At 37.2% G+C, this 17,413-nt stretch overlaps 2 protein-coding genes and 1 long non-coding RNA gene across 26 annotated transcripts in view; 2 read left to right on the forward strand and 1 right to left on the reverse strand.

Annotated features, from left to right (window-relative positions):
- GLT8D2 (glycosyltransferase 8 domain containing 2) overlaps positions 1 to 1,055 on the forward strand; it is a 56,234-nt gene extending 55,179 nt beyond the window's left edge. For all 20 annotated transcript variants that reach the window (XM_082419522.1, XM_082419506.1, XM_082419511.1 and 17 more), the window contains one exon: positions 454 to 1,055. In XM_082419522.1, coding sequence (XP_082275648.1) covers positions 454 to 626 — 173 coding nt within the window. In that variant the 3' untranslated portion in view covers positions 627 to 1,055. The remainder of the gene's footprint in view (positions 1 to 453) is intronic.
- A 118-nt stretch (positions 1,056 to 1,173) lies between these two features.
- The window catches only part of TDG (thymine DNA glycosylase), a 33,212-nt gene continuing 16,972 nt past the window's right edge, over positions 1,174 to 17,413 (reverse strand). For 4 of the 5 annotated variants that reach the window (XM_082419485.1, XM_082419482.1, XM_082419481.1 and 1 more), the window contains exons 2-10: positions 11,578 to 11,717; positions 9,347 to 9,588; positions 8,454 to 8,523; positions 6,909 to 7,044; positions 6,625 to 6,707; positions 6,451 to 6,545; positions 4,130 to 4,301; positions 3,586 to 3,711; positions 1,174 to 3,161 (exon numbers count right to left, since the gene is read on the reverse strand). In XM_082419485.1, the coding sequence (XP_082275611.1) occupies positions 3,028 to 3,161; positions 3,586 to 3,711; positions 4,130 to 4,301; positions 6,451 to 6,545; positions 6,625 to 6,707; positions 6,909 to 7,044; positions 8,454 to 8,523; positions 9,347 to 9,588; positions 11,578 to 11,668 (1,149 nt within the window). In that variant the 5' untranslated portion in view covers positions 11,669 to 11,717 and the 3' untranslated portion in view covers positions 1,174 to 3,027. Of the gene's footprint in view, positions 3,162 to 3,585; positions 3,712 to 4,129; positions 4,302 to 6,450; positions 6,546 to 6,624; positions 6,708 to 6,908; positions 7,045 to 8,453; positions 8,524 to 9,346; positions 9,589 to 11,577; positions 11,718 to 13,847; positions 15,098 to 17,413 lie in introns of those variants that run through there. The other variant, XM_082419483.1, reaches the window with a different exon arrangement.
- On the forward strand, positions 7,052 to 8,953 carry LOC309640633. Its single transcript, XR_014252324.1, has 2 exons — positions 7,052 to 7,858; positions 8,777 to 8,953. It is a non-coding gene; the product is annotated as an uncharacterized lncRNA (long non-coding RNA).

Raw genomic sequence — 17,413 nt, forward strand, 5'->3', positions numbered from 1 at the left:
CTACAGATATTGTCTATACAAGATATGCATAGAAGACTGTTCATTGTAGCATTGTTTATGCTTGTGAAGGGATAGAAACAGCCTAAATGTCCTTAATAAGAAACTCACTCAACAGTCATATATCCATTCTATGCAGTCATTAAAAATGATTCAGTGAAGTCACATGTGCTGCTGTGCAAAGTTTTCCAAGACAGTAATTTTAAAAGGCAAGGTACAAAAAATACACACACACACACACACACACACTGGTATACAGGTAGAACATTACTGGAAGAATTTCACGAGAAACTCTTTAACAGTGGTTATTTTGGAAAATTAGGGTAGGTGGTAAATTCTTCATTGCATACCCATTGATTTGTCTGATTTTTTTTTTATGATGAACTTGTATTGAATTTTTAATATAAAATTTTAATTTCCTAACAAACCTATTACTTTCCTCTAAACACAATGAAGGCTGGAATCCAGATACCAGATATTCGGAGCATTTTCTGCAGGAAGCAAAACTACTCCACTGGAATGGAAGACATAAACCTTGGGACTTCCCTAGTGTTCACAACGACTTATGGGAGAGCTGGTTTGTTCCTGACCCTGCAGGGATATTTAAACTCCATCATCCTAACAGCTGATATAACACGACATTTTAAATATTTCCTGTATAAATAATGTGGAATTGTCCATTTGTAGCCTACCATACCACTGTTCTTTATGAACAGTACCTTTGATACAAATGGTCCACAAAAACAAAAAACCCTACTGTGTACAAATAGTACCTTGAATCATATAGGTATTGATTTACTTCCTTAAGTACAAGTGGCAATTATAGAAGATAATGTGAGTGAAACATACTATTGGGAAGAAATAAACCCAGATAGATTTCAGCAATCAATTTGCTTAACTCTGAATGAAAATTATAGCCACAAATTTAAAAAATTTCTAAATGTATTTTTCACATGTAGATATTTTTTAACAGGTTGCCAGTCTTGTCTTGGGTAGAACAGTATATTACATTTAAAACATGAAATGTCTGAAAAAATAAAATATTCATAGATTTTTAATGATTTTCATTATATATTATTCTACATGTTAAATATAGTAGAAGACAAACTGATCTCAGGTTAACATGGGGAAAGAATACCAGTAAGTCTTGCTAAAGAAAACAATGCAACTTAAGGATAATCATCTTCAATATTTTTTATTGTAAAAATCATCAGATTTTCAAATGAATTTTAAAACTTTTTAAATATTATTTAATGAAAAAGTCTCATATTGTTGTGTATAGGGTATATCAACATTTACTGTTCATCTGTCATATTTAATGAAAAACACCATTATTGTATGCTTGAAAAAAATCTTCAAACCCATTCTCTCGTGCGTGTCCATCATAATTTAAAAGGTATTTTCTCCACTCAAAAAAAAAATCCATGTAAGGCTGTAATTGTTAAAAACCAAAGTAATACCTAGTTACATGCTTTACAGAGTCCCAGGAAAAAATAATTAAATTGTTCCTAATCCCTGATGCAAGGCACTTCAAAGCACCTGCACAAAACATCCATGTAAACAGCAGTACAGTACGTGATTTAAATAACACGAATGACTTTTACACAGCTTTACCTAGACTAAAGGAAAAATAAAATCCATCATAGCTACAGCTAAAAAAGCATGTTAAGATTCACAACAATAATTTGTATCTCTTATTACAAAAAAAACAGGCTATATAACCTTTTAGAAAAAAAAACAAAACCTCATAAATATTTTCATATCAAGAAACAGCATGCTCCCTGGGTAGGTATAAAATCAGAATATTCAGAAGTGATCAGGAGTAAATGCAACTGGCATTTCTGAATACCCAGCTTTGATATCCACCAGGCCTAGTAGTCTGGACTATTTGTAGCACCATGGAAAATGCATTAGAAAATCACAAAGGTACATTACTTCAAAGTAACCTGGCCATGAGGTTCACTTAGTCCACAGTAACAAATAGCAATGATGAAGAGAAAGAATTTTTAAAAATTACTGGCTTATTCGATTTACCTAGCAAGAAAAATCCTGTATTATTTATTTTAGTACATCTCATGTACATAAAGCACCAGTTTAAATAAGATTATCAAACACCTCCAGCATCTTGTTACTCGATCTAAAAGTTCATTTCTCATCATTTCCATGTTACATGCTTAAAGCCAAGGAGGATAAAATTTGAATGGTGATAGATACTGAGAGAGAAATTCAGTTCCTTCCCTATCAAATGTATGTCTCTCAAGTAAAACACAGATGAAGTAGCAAAATTTAAAAGGTCTTCTGCACTCTCTGGAACTTACCATCCCAGCAGAATAGTTTCTGCCTACTAGAGGACCAGCACGTGGGGGTGAGAGGGCCAAAGCCAGGGCTCATGGCCCTGACATGTAAGGCCGGGTTAGCCTTGCTGATGCAAGGCCATACTCTCCATTTCTACTACCAAGCAACTCTCACAGACGCTCACCACTGGTAAAGCAAGGAGGTCTGAGTGTGAATACAACTCAGGAAGCCCATCAAACACCACTAAAAACTACCAAATGAGACTGCACTGAGGGTTAACCTCACAGATGAAAATCAGCACATTTGCCTCTTTACCAGTGGGAATCTTATCATCAGCACGCCCTTCTTACGCACGAAAGGGATAACGGTGCGTCTAAGTTTACGCACAGTTAATAATCAAGTGTAAATATGCAGACTCTTTCATTTTTAAATTACAGGTTAAAAGTGACTCCCAAAAGAAAATCAATTTCTTCATAAATGAAAGATAGTTTATAAAAAGCTGGAATGATGATTAATTCCAATACAAAAACTCATACACAAAAAACTCTACTTTCTCCTTCCAAAGTACGTAGGTCCGTAAGTAGTTCTACTGTACCATGATTAATTACATCACCAGCGTAAAATATGAATAAAATACTTGAGTTAACAAACCACTTTGAGGTGGTGTCAAGAGGGCCACTTCTTGACAACTGCATTAAAACTGCAGCATTTAAGCAGGGCTGAGAAACACCATTCTTAAGCATGGTTTCCTTCTTCCTGTTCTTGCATCCCACAGTGATTATTAAAGGAAGGAATCTGGTCTGTAAATGACTGCGTCATCCACTGCCCATTGGGAATGTCACTGAAAGTTGATCCTCCACTGTCAGCCACTGGGGGGGGGGGAAGGGAGGAAGAATGTTAGTTTATTCTATTTAAAAGCTTTAAATGATCTAATTAGGCGATTTTAACAGTCCAGTAAAGGAGAGCTGTTATTAAAATAGTTAAGCAAGCTTCTTGAATACAATTGTAAATTTCTATTCTATTTTAAGATACGGACTGATAAATCCTCATTTGTTATTCAAGGAGGGAAATGCACTTAGGATGACTTAGAGTCAGTGACTTAAAGAAAATGAGCTGTAAAAGCTTGTGAAGTTAAACGCCAAATAACCATCGAATTTTCACTCTAAGTCACTAAATAGATTTTTGTATTTCCGTTCCCATTCTTCAGTAATTTACTCTCTCTAAAAAAACTTTTTCCCCCAATCCTGGCAAAACCGAGTCTTTGAAAGAAACAAACAGACGGAGGGGACGTACTCAGCCCATCTGAAGAGAAGCTGCAGGGTTCACTACTGCACGGATTTTCACTATAAGCGCCACCGTACGCTGCTTCATAACCCGGATCATACTTTTCTTCCTTCACAGCCATCTTCTTTGCATCCTCTGTGAGAAGGGTAAAAGGGATTTAAAACTGATTTTGTATAACAATTTTGAAGAGAGCTTTATTCAGAAATTATCGTGAACAAATCTTTTTCTTGAATTTCACATCTGAGACACAACTTCCGCTTTGAACTCTTTGTAACATAAACCAAATTAACTCATAAAAGCTGTCAAAACCTATTAGATTTAATTTTAGGTGAGCTACACTGCTTCTTGGCTCCTCAACATCTGTAGGAGCCCCCAGATGAGACGGGAAGTCCTCGGTAAAAGGATTTTAATACTGACTAACACCTGTTATCAGAACACTCTGGCTGCCAATATAATTGTTTTCTTTTCTCCTGCTTAATTTAAAATTCACAACATACTTTCTATAATGTAGCTATACATGAAATGAACAACAGGAGTGATAATGGTAACATACCTTGGGCTAGCCGCAGGTCAAATGTATATTGCACTTCTTGAACTTCTGTGTTTCGCTCAATGCCTTTCAACTGATCTCTTAAGTCTTTCAGCTTAATGTAGTAATGAACTTTGTCCTGGGCCCGAGGAAACTGAGCACATCTTGCACTGGATGATGGCATAACATAGCAGAGCTAGAATCATAACATTTTATAGTTATAGAAATCTTACAAGTCTATGGAATCCACTCATCTTGAGATTAGAAAATCTTTCTTTCGGTTAATAACTTGATACTTATCATATAAATATATGCAAAATCAATAAAAGTAGCTGTGTTTGAGTTCAAATTTGTAACATTTACTTAGTACAAAGTCAATAAATCAAAAACAATGAGGCTTCCCGCCTCCCCCAGTGTTCCTACAAAACGACATATAAGTATACAATGAAAAGTCTTTCCTCCAAATTCTGTTTCTATCCACCTAGTTCTCTTTTCCAAGGGCAATCAATTGCTAGTTCCAGAGGTTTTCCATGAATATACAATCAAATAAACGTATCTGATATATGTACTCTCCCTCACTCCTTTTAAAAACACACAAATGGTAACATGCTCTATTCCCTATCCTGCGCCCTGCTTTTTTTACTCAACAATGTACCTCAGAGATAATTCTGTATCAGGTATCTATATCAGAGTAAAACAAGCTTCCTTTTTTATAGCTGTGTAGTAGTTTCATAATTTAACCAGAGCCCACCTGTGGGCATTTAGGTTGGTTCCAATCTTTTAATATTATAAGCTGTAGTGAAAAACCTTGTATATATTTAATTTTGAATATGTGTGAGTCTATCTGTTGGATAAATCCCTAGAAGTGGAATGGCTAGGAAGAAAGATATTTGCATTTATCATTTTGGATGATGATGACAAATTGTCCTTCACAGAGCATAATGTATATCAGGATATATATATCTTATATAAAAGAGTGAGGCTGCTGAATTATGGACTTTCCAGTTGCAATTTTTTACAATTTTTAAATTGGCCTCTATACCATATATTACAGAAAAAAAACCAAACCGTTATTCACTTATTTTGTTTTGTTTATGCAGCATTTAGAAAATCCTGATTCAGAAAGATATGTAGGTGCAAACGCTACCAGGTTTTGTAATAGCACAGCTTCCAAGCTCAAGATAGTCTTCAATTAAAGCGATCCAGAAACTTGAAAAAGTAGATTTTTTTCAAAGCTGGATCACTAATATCATCAATAACTCTGAATACTTCATGATAAAGAATAAATTTTATAAGATAAATGCACTCACAGATCATTGTAAGAGCTAAAACTACCTATCTTGATATGATTCAGGTTCACTTATTATTGCACTACTCTGATCACACATCCAAGAGACATACCTGAGCCTCATCTGGCATTTAAGGGACAATAATGCAGTACTTTATAGGAAGTAGTGAACTCATCTGTACAATTTTACCCAAGTAGACAAGGGTAGGCCGCAATTTGAAGAATGACCAGTGCTACAACCTACTTTATCAATCACATATTTATTAGTTAAAAACAGAAGAAATTTAAAAAGAAGTTAAAATATATATTGGTGGCAGAAACTTTATTCTGAGGTCTCCACAAGAACTTGTCAGCACGTTGGCTTCTTGTCATTTAAAATGCTGTCTGTAACACAGAGGTCTGTGCATGTGTATTTTTATTTTAGAAGTTGTAAACAAAACTTAAAACTATATTTAAGAAGCAAACTTTGAATCAAATGTCTGCAGAAACTCCACAGAAATTATAGAGTTTGAAAACCAATGTGTTATTTCATGATGCCTTTATGTATAAAGACAATAGCACCAAATGCCAGTCAGGTTGGCTGGATGCCTGTCTGCAACGGGGCTGTTCTGTTTATATGGCTCTAACATGAGACTGGGCCAGGATATATAAACGGGGGGTGATTAGCAGTTTCACTAATCGGGATCATGTCTATATTTACATGTTTGTTTCACAACTGAATAAGGGCTAACCCACTTGAATTTGACAAGAATATGCCATTAAATATATTTTGAATGAGCTTGTGAGCCAGCTCCTCTCGATATTTTAGCCAAATAACATAACTAACATGTCATAAAGACATTTATCTGACAAATGTTTCTTTTTCTAATAAAACTATAACAGTATCTGAATTAATTTGCAACTATTATTTCAAGTTGATATGTAGATATTATTCCACAAAATACAGTGGTTTTTTTTCACAGCATAAATTAAAAATGGACAGAACAAATAAAAAGGGGAAACTAGCTAGAGAAAATTCATATTTAGTTGATTTACAAATGCAGTTTTAAGGACTTACAGTTTCTGTGTCTGGGATCTTATGCGGTTGAAGTCCAAATTCTAAGTTCTTAACTTTTATTCCAAAAACTTCCTTACTAAAAATGTCATAAATACCTAAAATGAAATACAAGCATATTTACATTGCCCATAACGTTAGCCAAGAAAAAAGATAAAATTTAAAAGTAAATCTTACATTTTCCATTAAACACTGCTATTCGTGGCTGATATTTCTGTAATTTCTGCACTAGAATACGTCCTCCTTCACGAAATTCTTTACTAAAATCGAATTAAAAAGTAGTCAAAATATAAATATGGCAATATTTATAATACGCTAAATTCAGATAGCTTTCTATAAAAGATCAAATCATATAACGGTTAAGCTCAGCTTAAACTAGATACATAGGATCCTCCTAGAGTACACGAGGCATCCAGCATGACCAAGGTGCCAACCGATAAAACCGAATGTTATGCAATCACCTGGAAAGATCCTTGCTGCCTGGTGTTGTCCTTTCCACCATATTGGTAAATCCAATACCATATTTTCCTGGTAAAGTGTGATCATCCATGTGATTCAGTTGGACCTCACTCAGCCCTGACATAAACAGACACTTCCCTGTGAAAAAGAGAGTTCAGTTTATTTCTGTAGAAGGTCAAAGGTTTTTCTGCCCCGTGTATTGATGTGGGTCTACTCTTGAAATTAAAAAAAAAAAAAAAAGATTTCGGATATTTAAAAAATTATAACATAGGTCAAATACCATACCAAGCAATTACTATGGGCTGGGTACTGTGCTAAGTCCTTCACATGGATTACCTCATTTAATTGTCGTAACTGAAATATTACTATTGTTTATCTCCTTTTTACAGGGGGTCAAAGTAAATGCTTGTTGAGTACACAGCTAGTCAGTGTAGTAAACTTCGACACTGTTTGTTTAGCTTTCTAATAACTGGAAGTACCACCACCTGCCCCTGGAAAACCCTAAACAGATAAACATACACCAATGGACTCAGGGCATGTAAGCATCTTGACAGTGGAGAAAATGAAAAGTTCAAACTTGTCTAGAAATTTTGTTTTCAAATAATGGACACAACATGTTATTAGTTCCAAAAATACATTACTGTCATTTGTACTAAAGGTTTTTAATGCTGTTTACTTAATCAGCTAGTGTTTCCTGATTGTCTACTGCACGCCTTATCTATTAGGCAGTGTTATAACAGATAAGACGATTTATATATAGGACAATACAACAGGAGTTATACTTGGTTTTAAAGCTCACTCTACAAGTATGAAGGTCTTCAATACTAACTTCTGCTAGATACAAAGCATCTGTGGAGAATGTCTCCAATCAGAGTCTCTCTTAACTATTACAGCTTGATTGCCAATGCATTTCATTTCTCCTAGGAAATAAGATGAGCAGAAATCTGGAAAGGTAAGTATTCTGTCTGTACTGGCACAACGATGTACTATTGTTACTATTCTGTAGATAACAGAATAGTAACAAAAAAGAAAAATCATTTTAAAAAAAGGTGTTAAAACTCACTGAAAACAACTCAAACCAAAGAGAAAGTACTCCTTTTTCATGCCCCTCCACTCTTATACACCAAAATGTTAACAGCGTCAGATCATTTCAAACCTTTTATTTTTGTGTAAAAACACATAGAAAAGATTTATTATATTTACTCAACCATAGTTTCTTTTTAAAAAACACAATTTGGTTTAAAAAAGCAAGACCCAAACTATTAACAAGAATATCTAGTTTAAAAGTAAAATATTAAAAAAGGTAACCACAGGGACTTCCCTGGTGGTCCAGTGGCTAAGACTCCATGCTCCCAATGCAGGGGGCCTGGGTTCGATCCCTGGTCAGGGAACTAGATCCCACATGCTGCAGCTAAGAGTTCGCATGCCACAAGGAAGATCCCACATGCGACAACGAAGACCCCGCGTGCTACAACTAAGACCTGATGCAGCCAAATAAATAAATATTTTTAAAAATAAAAAAATAAATAAAAAAGGTAACCGCTTACAAAAATGGTTTCCAGGTCCAGGGTAATGATGCCCTTTGTAAGCAGCCATTAGTCCTGGGTTTATGCCGATCTACAAAACAAAATGTTTGTACATTTTAGTCTTGAAAAGTAGGCTTAAGTCTTAGGGTTTCCATGGAGGAGTGGTGGATAAAACTGAATTGATTAAAATAAAAAGCTAATCTAGCATCAGAAGCTATTGCTCTATCAAGTACCAACTCTTGACCTGAACAAAGTATTCCATTTTGAGGAAAGAGACTTCCTTTATATTAAAAGTTTTGGTGTTGTTTTTAAAAACCAGTTTGACTCCCTCATATCCCCAGCAGCCTCACCCCCAACTGGGCTGGAAAGAGAGAGGAGTTGGAGCAATCAATCAACCTGAGCCCAGGTCCAGCCACAAGTCTGCTTCTCAACTCCCAACAAGCAGCTGACTCCACATTGTCTACACAGTTGTTTCCATGCTGATGTTTCTTACAGTTATTGATAAAAATCAAAGTTCAAAATCAGTGTTATCAATTATGGAGAACCCACAGGTGTCATGCAACCTAAGTGAGTCACGCGGATTATTTTACGTAATTGCAATCCCTATGCCAAAGGAGCCACCTTCATCCTATCATCACCCCTGCTTCACCAATGGGGAAACTGGTGTTTAGGAAGGTTCAGGCTTGTCCGTGGTCATACCCATGTGGCAGGATGTGAAAGCAGACAGACCTGCCCCGGAGCCCACCCTCTTAAACCAACCCATACAATACAACCTTAAGAAGGTGACTCCATTTACTACCAAAAGGATCTTAGAAATGGTTCTTTTCAGCAAAATGCTATTTGCAAGGATATGGTTAAGTAAAGTTAATCCACCAATGCTATTTATAAAACCAAAGGAGAACAAATATCCTTACAATCACAATGTCCAGATTGAAGGTCAAAATGTCCGGTAGAGTCTTGGTCAAAAGTTCAGCTTCTGAAACACCATTGAACCGGTCTACTTTTCTTTTCACTTTAAATGTGTCTGTAATTTTTTCTTGCTTTTCTTTTGATTTTGTGGACTTGCCAGATTTTTTGGCTTCAGCGGGTTTTTTGGGTTCCACTGGTGTTTTTGGTTCTGTTTTTCTGGGTTTTCTTTTCCTTCCTTTTGGAGTCTCTGAAACACAATGATTTCCAAGACGTAGATGCAGAAAACCTTAACTTACAAGCTTTATGCAGCTTTCCCAGAAAAGTCACCCCATCAACATCCTTTCCACTTTTCTCTTTTATTTCCCAACATCACTCTCCTCTGCAATACCTCCCCCTTCCTTCTGGGTCTATGTGGCCTCAACCCCACCCTCCTTCCTCTGCTAGCTGTTCTTGGGATGGAACGTCCTTTATAATCATAGATTGATTTTCCACACAATATTACTTGGCATCTTGGGCTCCCCAGGGACGCAACGTATCTATGTACCATTTTATAAGAATTCTAAATGTAAATACATAAATAGTTAAGTCAACAAATGAAAGAATAAATAGATAGAAAAACAGGGAGGAAGGGAAACATTTTAATTCAGTTCCCCCGTAATTTCCAGCAGAACTCAAATGGCTTGTGGGCTTGTTTTAGGGACTGAGCGTATATTCTGTTCCCCACACAGTTGAAGAGGTGAACTGAGACATGCTGGGGATGAACTCTCTGGGCTGGCAGTACTTGTCAAAAGGTAAGACTAGGGCTCTGATCTCAGGACCTCAAGCAGAGTTTCTCAATCTTGGCCCTACTGACATTTGAGGCTGAATGATTTTGGGCTGTGAGGGCCTGTCCTGTACATTCAAGTATGTTTAACAGCAACTGGGGCCTCTACCCACTAGGTGCCAGTAGCACCCTGCCAGTCGTGGCAATCAAAAGTATCTCCAGACAATGCCAAATGTTCCTTGGGGGAAAATTACCTGTGGACAAGCACCAGCGACATAAAATTACCCAAAGGAAGTCTTGATTTTGTCATCCGTAACTCTTTAACGTGGCACTTCATTTCTCGGGCCCCTATCCTTTTCCGCTACTATTTGGCGTTTCCTCAACTGAGCCTCCCATCCGTCCTCTCTTCTCCTCACACTGCTTCAGCCACTCCCTATGCCCAGGGGTCCACCTCCATCGGCTGGTGGCTGGAGAAGTCCTAGTGCTCCCTGCCCGGAGAGACAGAAGAGTCGAGGGCAGGGTGGATCTCCAATGCAGTGCAGTTAGATGTGCTCCGGCAACCATAAACTGAAACTCTGAGCACATTCCTTACACCGTACTGCTACACTGGAGAAAATCGTTACCCTCTCTCCACCATCCACCCCCAAATCTGTTCTCCTCTCTTCTAATTCCCTGTCTTGGTGAATGGTACCTCTTTCGTCCAAGTGCCAGACTCCTCTTTCTCCCTCACTTCCCGCAGGAAATCCATGAACCACGGCCTTGCCTCCAAGTTCTGCCCTGCTCTCTACCATATTATCATATCTATTATTATTATTAGATACATATTTGATATATCTCTATTATAGTCTATCCTCTATGATATTAAAATATCAATCTATTTAAGTCCCCCTCTAATTCCATTCTCTCAACAGCTTCCTATCGCCTACAGAATAGAACACACATTCTTTAGGTTAAACAAGAAGCCTCGACTGCCCCCTAATCCAGCCTCATCTCTCACCATTTCTTTGCTATACTCCAGACTCCAATAACACAGAATCACGGTTTTTCAACTGTGTCATGCTTCTTCATGTCTGTGTTTCGGTGCACACTGCTCCCTTGGCCTGGAATTTTCCCCAACCCATTTGTCATGTGCTTCACGTGCTACTCCCTTACCGCTGAATTTCAGAGCTCTGGGAAGCTGCCTCTGAGCCTCAGTCCAAGTTAGGTGCCAGCCCCGTGGCATCCTGTGCCCCTCTGCATCACTTAGCGTACCGAGGAGTTCCATGTTGACTAGATTAGGAGATATTTGAGGGCAGGATTCATGTTCTTTTATTCCCCAAAACCTATCATAGTGCCTGGCACTTATTAAGTACTTAAAAAAGTGGATTAAATTTTTTAACACAAAAACAGAGTTAAAATTCATCATTAAACCCTTTCTTAAATATGTTGGCTAATGTAGTAGCTCATTTTCCAAAGTATCCTGGTGAAAACTACCTTGTGTGGGTTCCTGAGCAGGAGCTGGGGCTGGAACTTCTCCTGGCATTTCTTGTTCATTCATAACTGCCATAGGAACTTCAGTCATCATTTGTTGGAATGGAAATGTATAAAAAGCTTGCGCTTGCTGAAGGGAATAGCTGAAAGAACAATTAAGGATAAGATAAGAAGACAAAATTACCCAAATGGAAGATTAAATGATCAGCTCCAAAAAACCGTCAGGATCCAAATACTGTAACCAGATTATAGTATTTATTTAGAGTTGACAACAGGAGCAAAGAGGGGAAGAAGATCTCTTCCCATATGTACACATTTACCCATCCTTTACTGGGTGCCTACTAACCATCTATAATTAACTCTCACACTGTTTTAATGACAAAATGTGTCATCAGTAAAACTTACCAGTCCTGTCAGGTAAGCGTGTACTTCCCTGAAATGAGATCATGGGAATTTTCTAGTAGACAGTTGAACCGCCCACCAGCCCATACAGGGTTGAAATATCCACAAAAATAATTTGTATTCCAACCTTCAGTATTTAATCCTCTTGTCACAAAGGTCCCCTGCAATTTAATCTTTTTTTTTTCAGTTTTATTGAGATATAGTTGACATGTAACATTGTATAAGTTTAAGGTGTACAACAGTGTTGACCTGACACACATATACTGCAAAATGATTACCACCAGAGCCTTAGCTAACACTTCCACCGGGGCACATAATTACCATTTCTTTCTTGTGGTGAGAACATTTCAGATCTGCTCTCTCAGAAACTTTCAAGTATATCCTTCAGCATTATTCGTTAAAATCACCATGCTGTACATTAGATCCCCAGAACGTGTTAATCTTATAACTTGAGGTTTGTGCCCTTTGACCAACATCTCCCCATTCCTTAAGAACTTAAGGTTCTCTTTTGATTTACTTGCCTGTTTACTTATGTATTCACTGGATCTGTTTTTTTTAACGGTTGCTGGGGTTTTTTTTGCCACTAAATGAGGACTAGAAATGGATATTTCCATAAATATCTGTGAATTTATGGAAAAGACTACTCTAAACCTCTCTTCTGAACATGATTTAAACTCTGTTCAAAGTGTTCTGTTCAATGTAAGGAACACAGGCCTTCACAGAAAACAAATGCTAAAAAATATGTCTGGTGACTATAAACCACTACCCCAAGCTGTTGCTATCAGCACAAAGCTAGGGAAGGAAACCCACATTTTATGAAACCTGGGTTACAGCTGATGCCAAAAAAATGCCATTAAATATGCAGAAGGAAGAAAAACACTAGGAAATAAAATGGATAAGTACCATTTACCATTTGGAGAGAAAAGCCATGTTTTCTGTGGCAAGCGTAATAGTTTCTTTTTCTGTGATGTGTGGACAAAGAAAACAGGGCGCTCAGAAAGCTGAGGTTAAAAAGGCAAACTAGCACACGGTACATGCATGAAATTTACAACGTGTAAATCATACCTTAATAACTGGGTTCTTAAAAAAAGAAGGCAAACTAAAACATTCCCCAGGATAAACTTAAACGGCCCAGGCACACACAGGGTTACAAACTACCTGTGGGTGGCTAGGCTAGAACACTGGATGCTCAAAGAAAAACAGGGGCCCAATCTCAGTGGACAAAACAATGGCGAAGCATTTTAGCTTCAAGCTATCTTTAAGGGTAAGATGGTAAAGAAAAGATGAAGAATTAGTGAGAAAGGTATTAAACTATATATCTTAAGAGTTTTATTTCTTTAAATACATTGTTTTCAAATCATATGAAAAAAGAAAGACAATACAATGATTTAGTAAACTATAGTATATTAACATGAGTCTACTATGCAGCTAAGAATTAAATTAATTGATATGTAAAAGCACAGAAAATGTTTAATATATAATAAAGTGGAAAAGAATACAAAATAATATTGTGAGCTAAGACTGCTCATGGAGAAAGTATGTAGACAAGGACTAGAAGTTAAGTTGTAAAATTGAAAAGAAGCAAAAAGGGCTTAAACCTTGCCTGGCACAAAGTCAAATGTTCTCTTTTTTTCACACTTTTCTTTAATAATATTCATAGCACTTCTGGATAAATTGTCCAAATACTGGCTGTGTTTATGACTGAGATATGCTAACGAGGAGCTGGATATGTAGCTAGGTTAGTCGAGAGATCTCATGTGGCTACCCTTGGAAATTCCAGTAAAACGCACTGTAACTTCGGACTGTGGCCAGTGACGGTTTCCTGAGATCTAATAGCCCCTTTCAGCTAGAATATATAAAAGAAAACTCACGTGATCACAATTAGTGAGTGTCGCACTGTCAGGAAGGCAACGTCTCACTCTCCCCCATGTCTATTGTTACGGCTCTCAGAGTTTCACATATCTGTCCCATTTTGAGCACTTCACAAAAATCCACTCTTAAAAATATAAAAACAAGGGAAACACCATTCCCATTACAAAAGGATTCTGAACTTAAAAAAATGAATTTCCAAAATGTGGCTCCTTTAGCATATTTAGGGGTCATTAAATTCTGACTTTCAGAAACTGAAAACCAACATTTCAGAATTCAGCTGGCTGAAGAAAAAGCGAAAAATACGGAAGAGAAAATGTGGTCTTATTTTAAGAGATATGCATCAATTTTTTAAAAAAAATCCAGAAACTTGGCTATAATATGGATGCGTCCCTTAATCTTTCTGAAATTATCCCTGGCACTTTACAGTAAGTTTAATTAGAAAAGAAATAGAGAAAGCTATGAAAAATAGAATGTATAAATTCTGAGGTAATGTACTATTTTTGAGCATTCAATTTAGCTTGATGATCTTAACAGCTTCCTAACAGCCGGAACAAAACGAAAGAGGGTGGACTACAACATTTTTACTACTTGGAGAAGACAGCATTACATCTGTACCAAACCCTTTATGAACTTGAATGCCAGGAAACTAGAGTTCTGGATAATTTAATTTTCTATTATCTAATAATGGTTAAATTTGGAAGCAGCATGAACCTGTTTCAACCTTAATGTGAAAATATTTCCTAAATACATTTGTTATATTTATATAGGATAACTGCCACTTCATAATTCAGAATTCTGCAATGTTTACGAACAATAATTTTCTCTGTATTAGAGACAGCAACAGAGGAGCACTTAGCATCCTCTCAGGACCTCCGTTCCCTCCCCATGAAAATGAGGGGTGAGATTCCGTGATGTCCACATATACGGAGAAAGTGTAGGAAATAAGACCAAACCTGTCCAGACTCAGAACGGACCCCAAAGCATTTTAATTTTCTATAATTCCCTGATATCAAACTTACGAGCATGATAAATGATTTTATTTCCCCGTGTTGACTTTTCTCCCCTATCATTTGTGTTTGTCCCCACACACAAATGTTCTAGACACCTCTCCCCTTTTCCTGCAGTTAACCCTTTCCTCTCTCCTAGCCTCCATTTACACCCCCTTCACCTGAACAACAGTGCTCAAAGGACTGGTTTTTTACCACTGTCTGAAAGTGATTAAGTGTGTATTTTCCAAAGGTCTTTCTCAAAACACACACGGGCATGCATGTGCACACGAGCGCACACGCGCGCACACACACACACACACACACACACACACACACACACACACACAGAGTTGACTAAGGAGTCCAGTTAATTCAGATTTTGCTGCATTTCAAAAAACTAACTCGGGGCGGTGGGATGAATTGGGAGAGTGGGATTGACATATATACACAACTATGCATAAAATAGATAACTAATGAGAACCTCCTGTATAGCACAGGGAACTCTACTCAATGCTCTGTGGTGACCTAAATGGGAAGCAAATCTAAAAAAGAAAGGATATATGTATACGTATAACTGATTCACTTTGCTGTACAGCAGAAACTAACACAACACTGTAAAGCAACTATACTCCAATAAAAATTAAAACAAACAAAAAACCCAAAAAACTAACTCTTTAAGGTTTCTCTAAGATGAATGACTCCAACTTCTTTAACCTTCAGTTATTTTCTACTATTTTAAAGATGTAAGTTGCTTTTTTTCTAAATATATTTGTCTTAGTTTGTTCAGGTTGCTATACAAAACACCATAGACTGAGTGGCTTATAAACAACAAATATTTATTTCTCACAGTTTTGGAGGTTGGAAAGTCCAAGTTCAAAGTGCTGGCAGATTTAGTGACTGGTGAGGGCCTGCTTTATGGTTCATTTTAGGTTGACTTCTTGCTGTGTCTTCACACGGGGGAAAGGGTGAGGGATCTCTCTGGAATCTCTTTTACAAGGGCACTAATTCCAATTAGGAGGGCTCTGCCCTCATGACCTAATCACCTCCCAAAGGCCCCACCTCCAAATAACCTAACCATATGTTAGGTTTCAACATATGAATTCTGGAAGGACACAAACATTCACTCTATAGCAACATTTTATTACCTTCATTTAAACAAGCATACACAACACTGAATACTTACAAAATAATGATCAATGCTAAATAATCCAAATGCTCAACTAAAAGTGACTAGTTACATAAATTATGATGGAATACATTATAACTATTTAAAGCCTACATTCAATATTGCTAAGTGGAAGTGCGTGTATTCACCATGCATTACTCGGTACTTACTGTGCAGGGTCTACTAGAAACTGTAAACACAAAAAACTGAGAATGAGCCAGAACCCCAGCTCATTTAACTATTGTGCATATAGCATAATTTCAAGTTTCCTCACTATCTGGTCATTTTTCTAGGGCTTAAGATAAAACAAAATAAAAATACTCTATAGCCTCATCATCCTGAAACTGAGCAGGGCTATCACCTTCCTCATTCTGGAGACATATTACAAAATCATTACATTAGCTTTACTGGCACCCACATTATACTGTTGATTCATACTGAATTTACCATCAATGAAAACTGCCCGTTGTCACCGCTCCCTCATCTCACACCTGTAGCACTGTTCTTTCTATACTTAAGCACAGGATTGTGCCTCTTTTTGTAATAGATGATTCACATTCCAGCCAGTTGGGAGCGACCCCTGGATTCTGACTCAATCTATCAATTCCACAAACCCCTCACAGAGTTGGGTCACTCAAATATTTTATCAGCATGCCATCAGCACCTTGAAGCTGTTAAACACTGAAAAGTTGGGGTAGGACTACATGGCATATCAGTATAGACCTCTCTTCAGCCTGGCCTTGACTCTCAGTAGTAAAGCAGTTTTGATTTCACCTAAGAGGACTGCCACCAGTCTATCCTTATCTTGCCCACAAAACGTACAGATGTCAGGGAGGCTGACTTTGAAGCTACACTGCGTGGGTTCAAATTTCAGCTCTGCCATTTACTAGTTCTGTAGGCAGGTTCCTTAACCTCTTTATGTCCCAGCTTCCACATCTGTAAGATGGGGACAGAAGCACCTAATTCATTGACTATGAGAATAAAATTAGTAAACACATGTAAAACGCTTAAAACGGTGCCTGGTATGTAACACATTTGTTATAACAAAAACAAAGACAACAGGGGATGATTAAATATTCTAGATACCCCTGTCATCCACCTTCTGATGCTGTCTAGCCTAGTATCATCATCAAAAAGGGAATGAACCTAGCCTGGTAGGTCTTGCTTTATTCTGAACTTATACTGTAGCTTAGTGGTCACTAGTTCCTTTAAATATGTTCAATAACCACTGAGAAGTAAAAATTTTATTTAGGATCAAAGTCTATAAATTCCACAAAAGACTCCACCTGTGGAAAATAAAAGGGATCCATGTGTTTATTTTCAGACTTTAGGCCCCTCTCCTGTTGTCTACAAGTTATTAAAGAATGCTGTAATCTGGCCTCTCACTTGAAATACAACTCATCTGGGTCAG

Source organism: Balaenoptera physalus (genome assembly GCF_965194825.1).
Source record: "Balaenoptera physalus genome assembly, chromosome: 13".
In the NCBI taxonomy this organism is placed as follows: domain Eukaryota; kingdom Metazoa; phylum Chordata; class Mammalia; order Artiodactyla; family Balaenopteridae; genus Balaenoptera; species Balaenoptera physalus.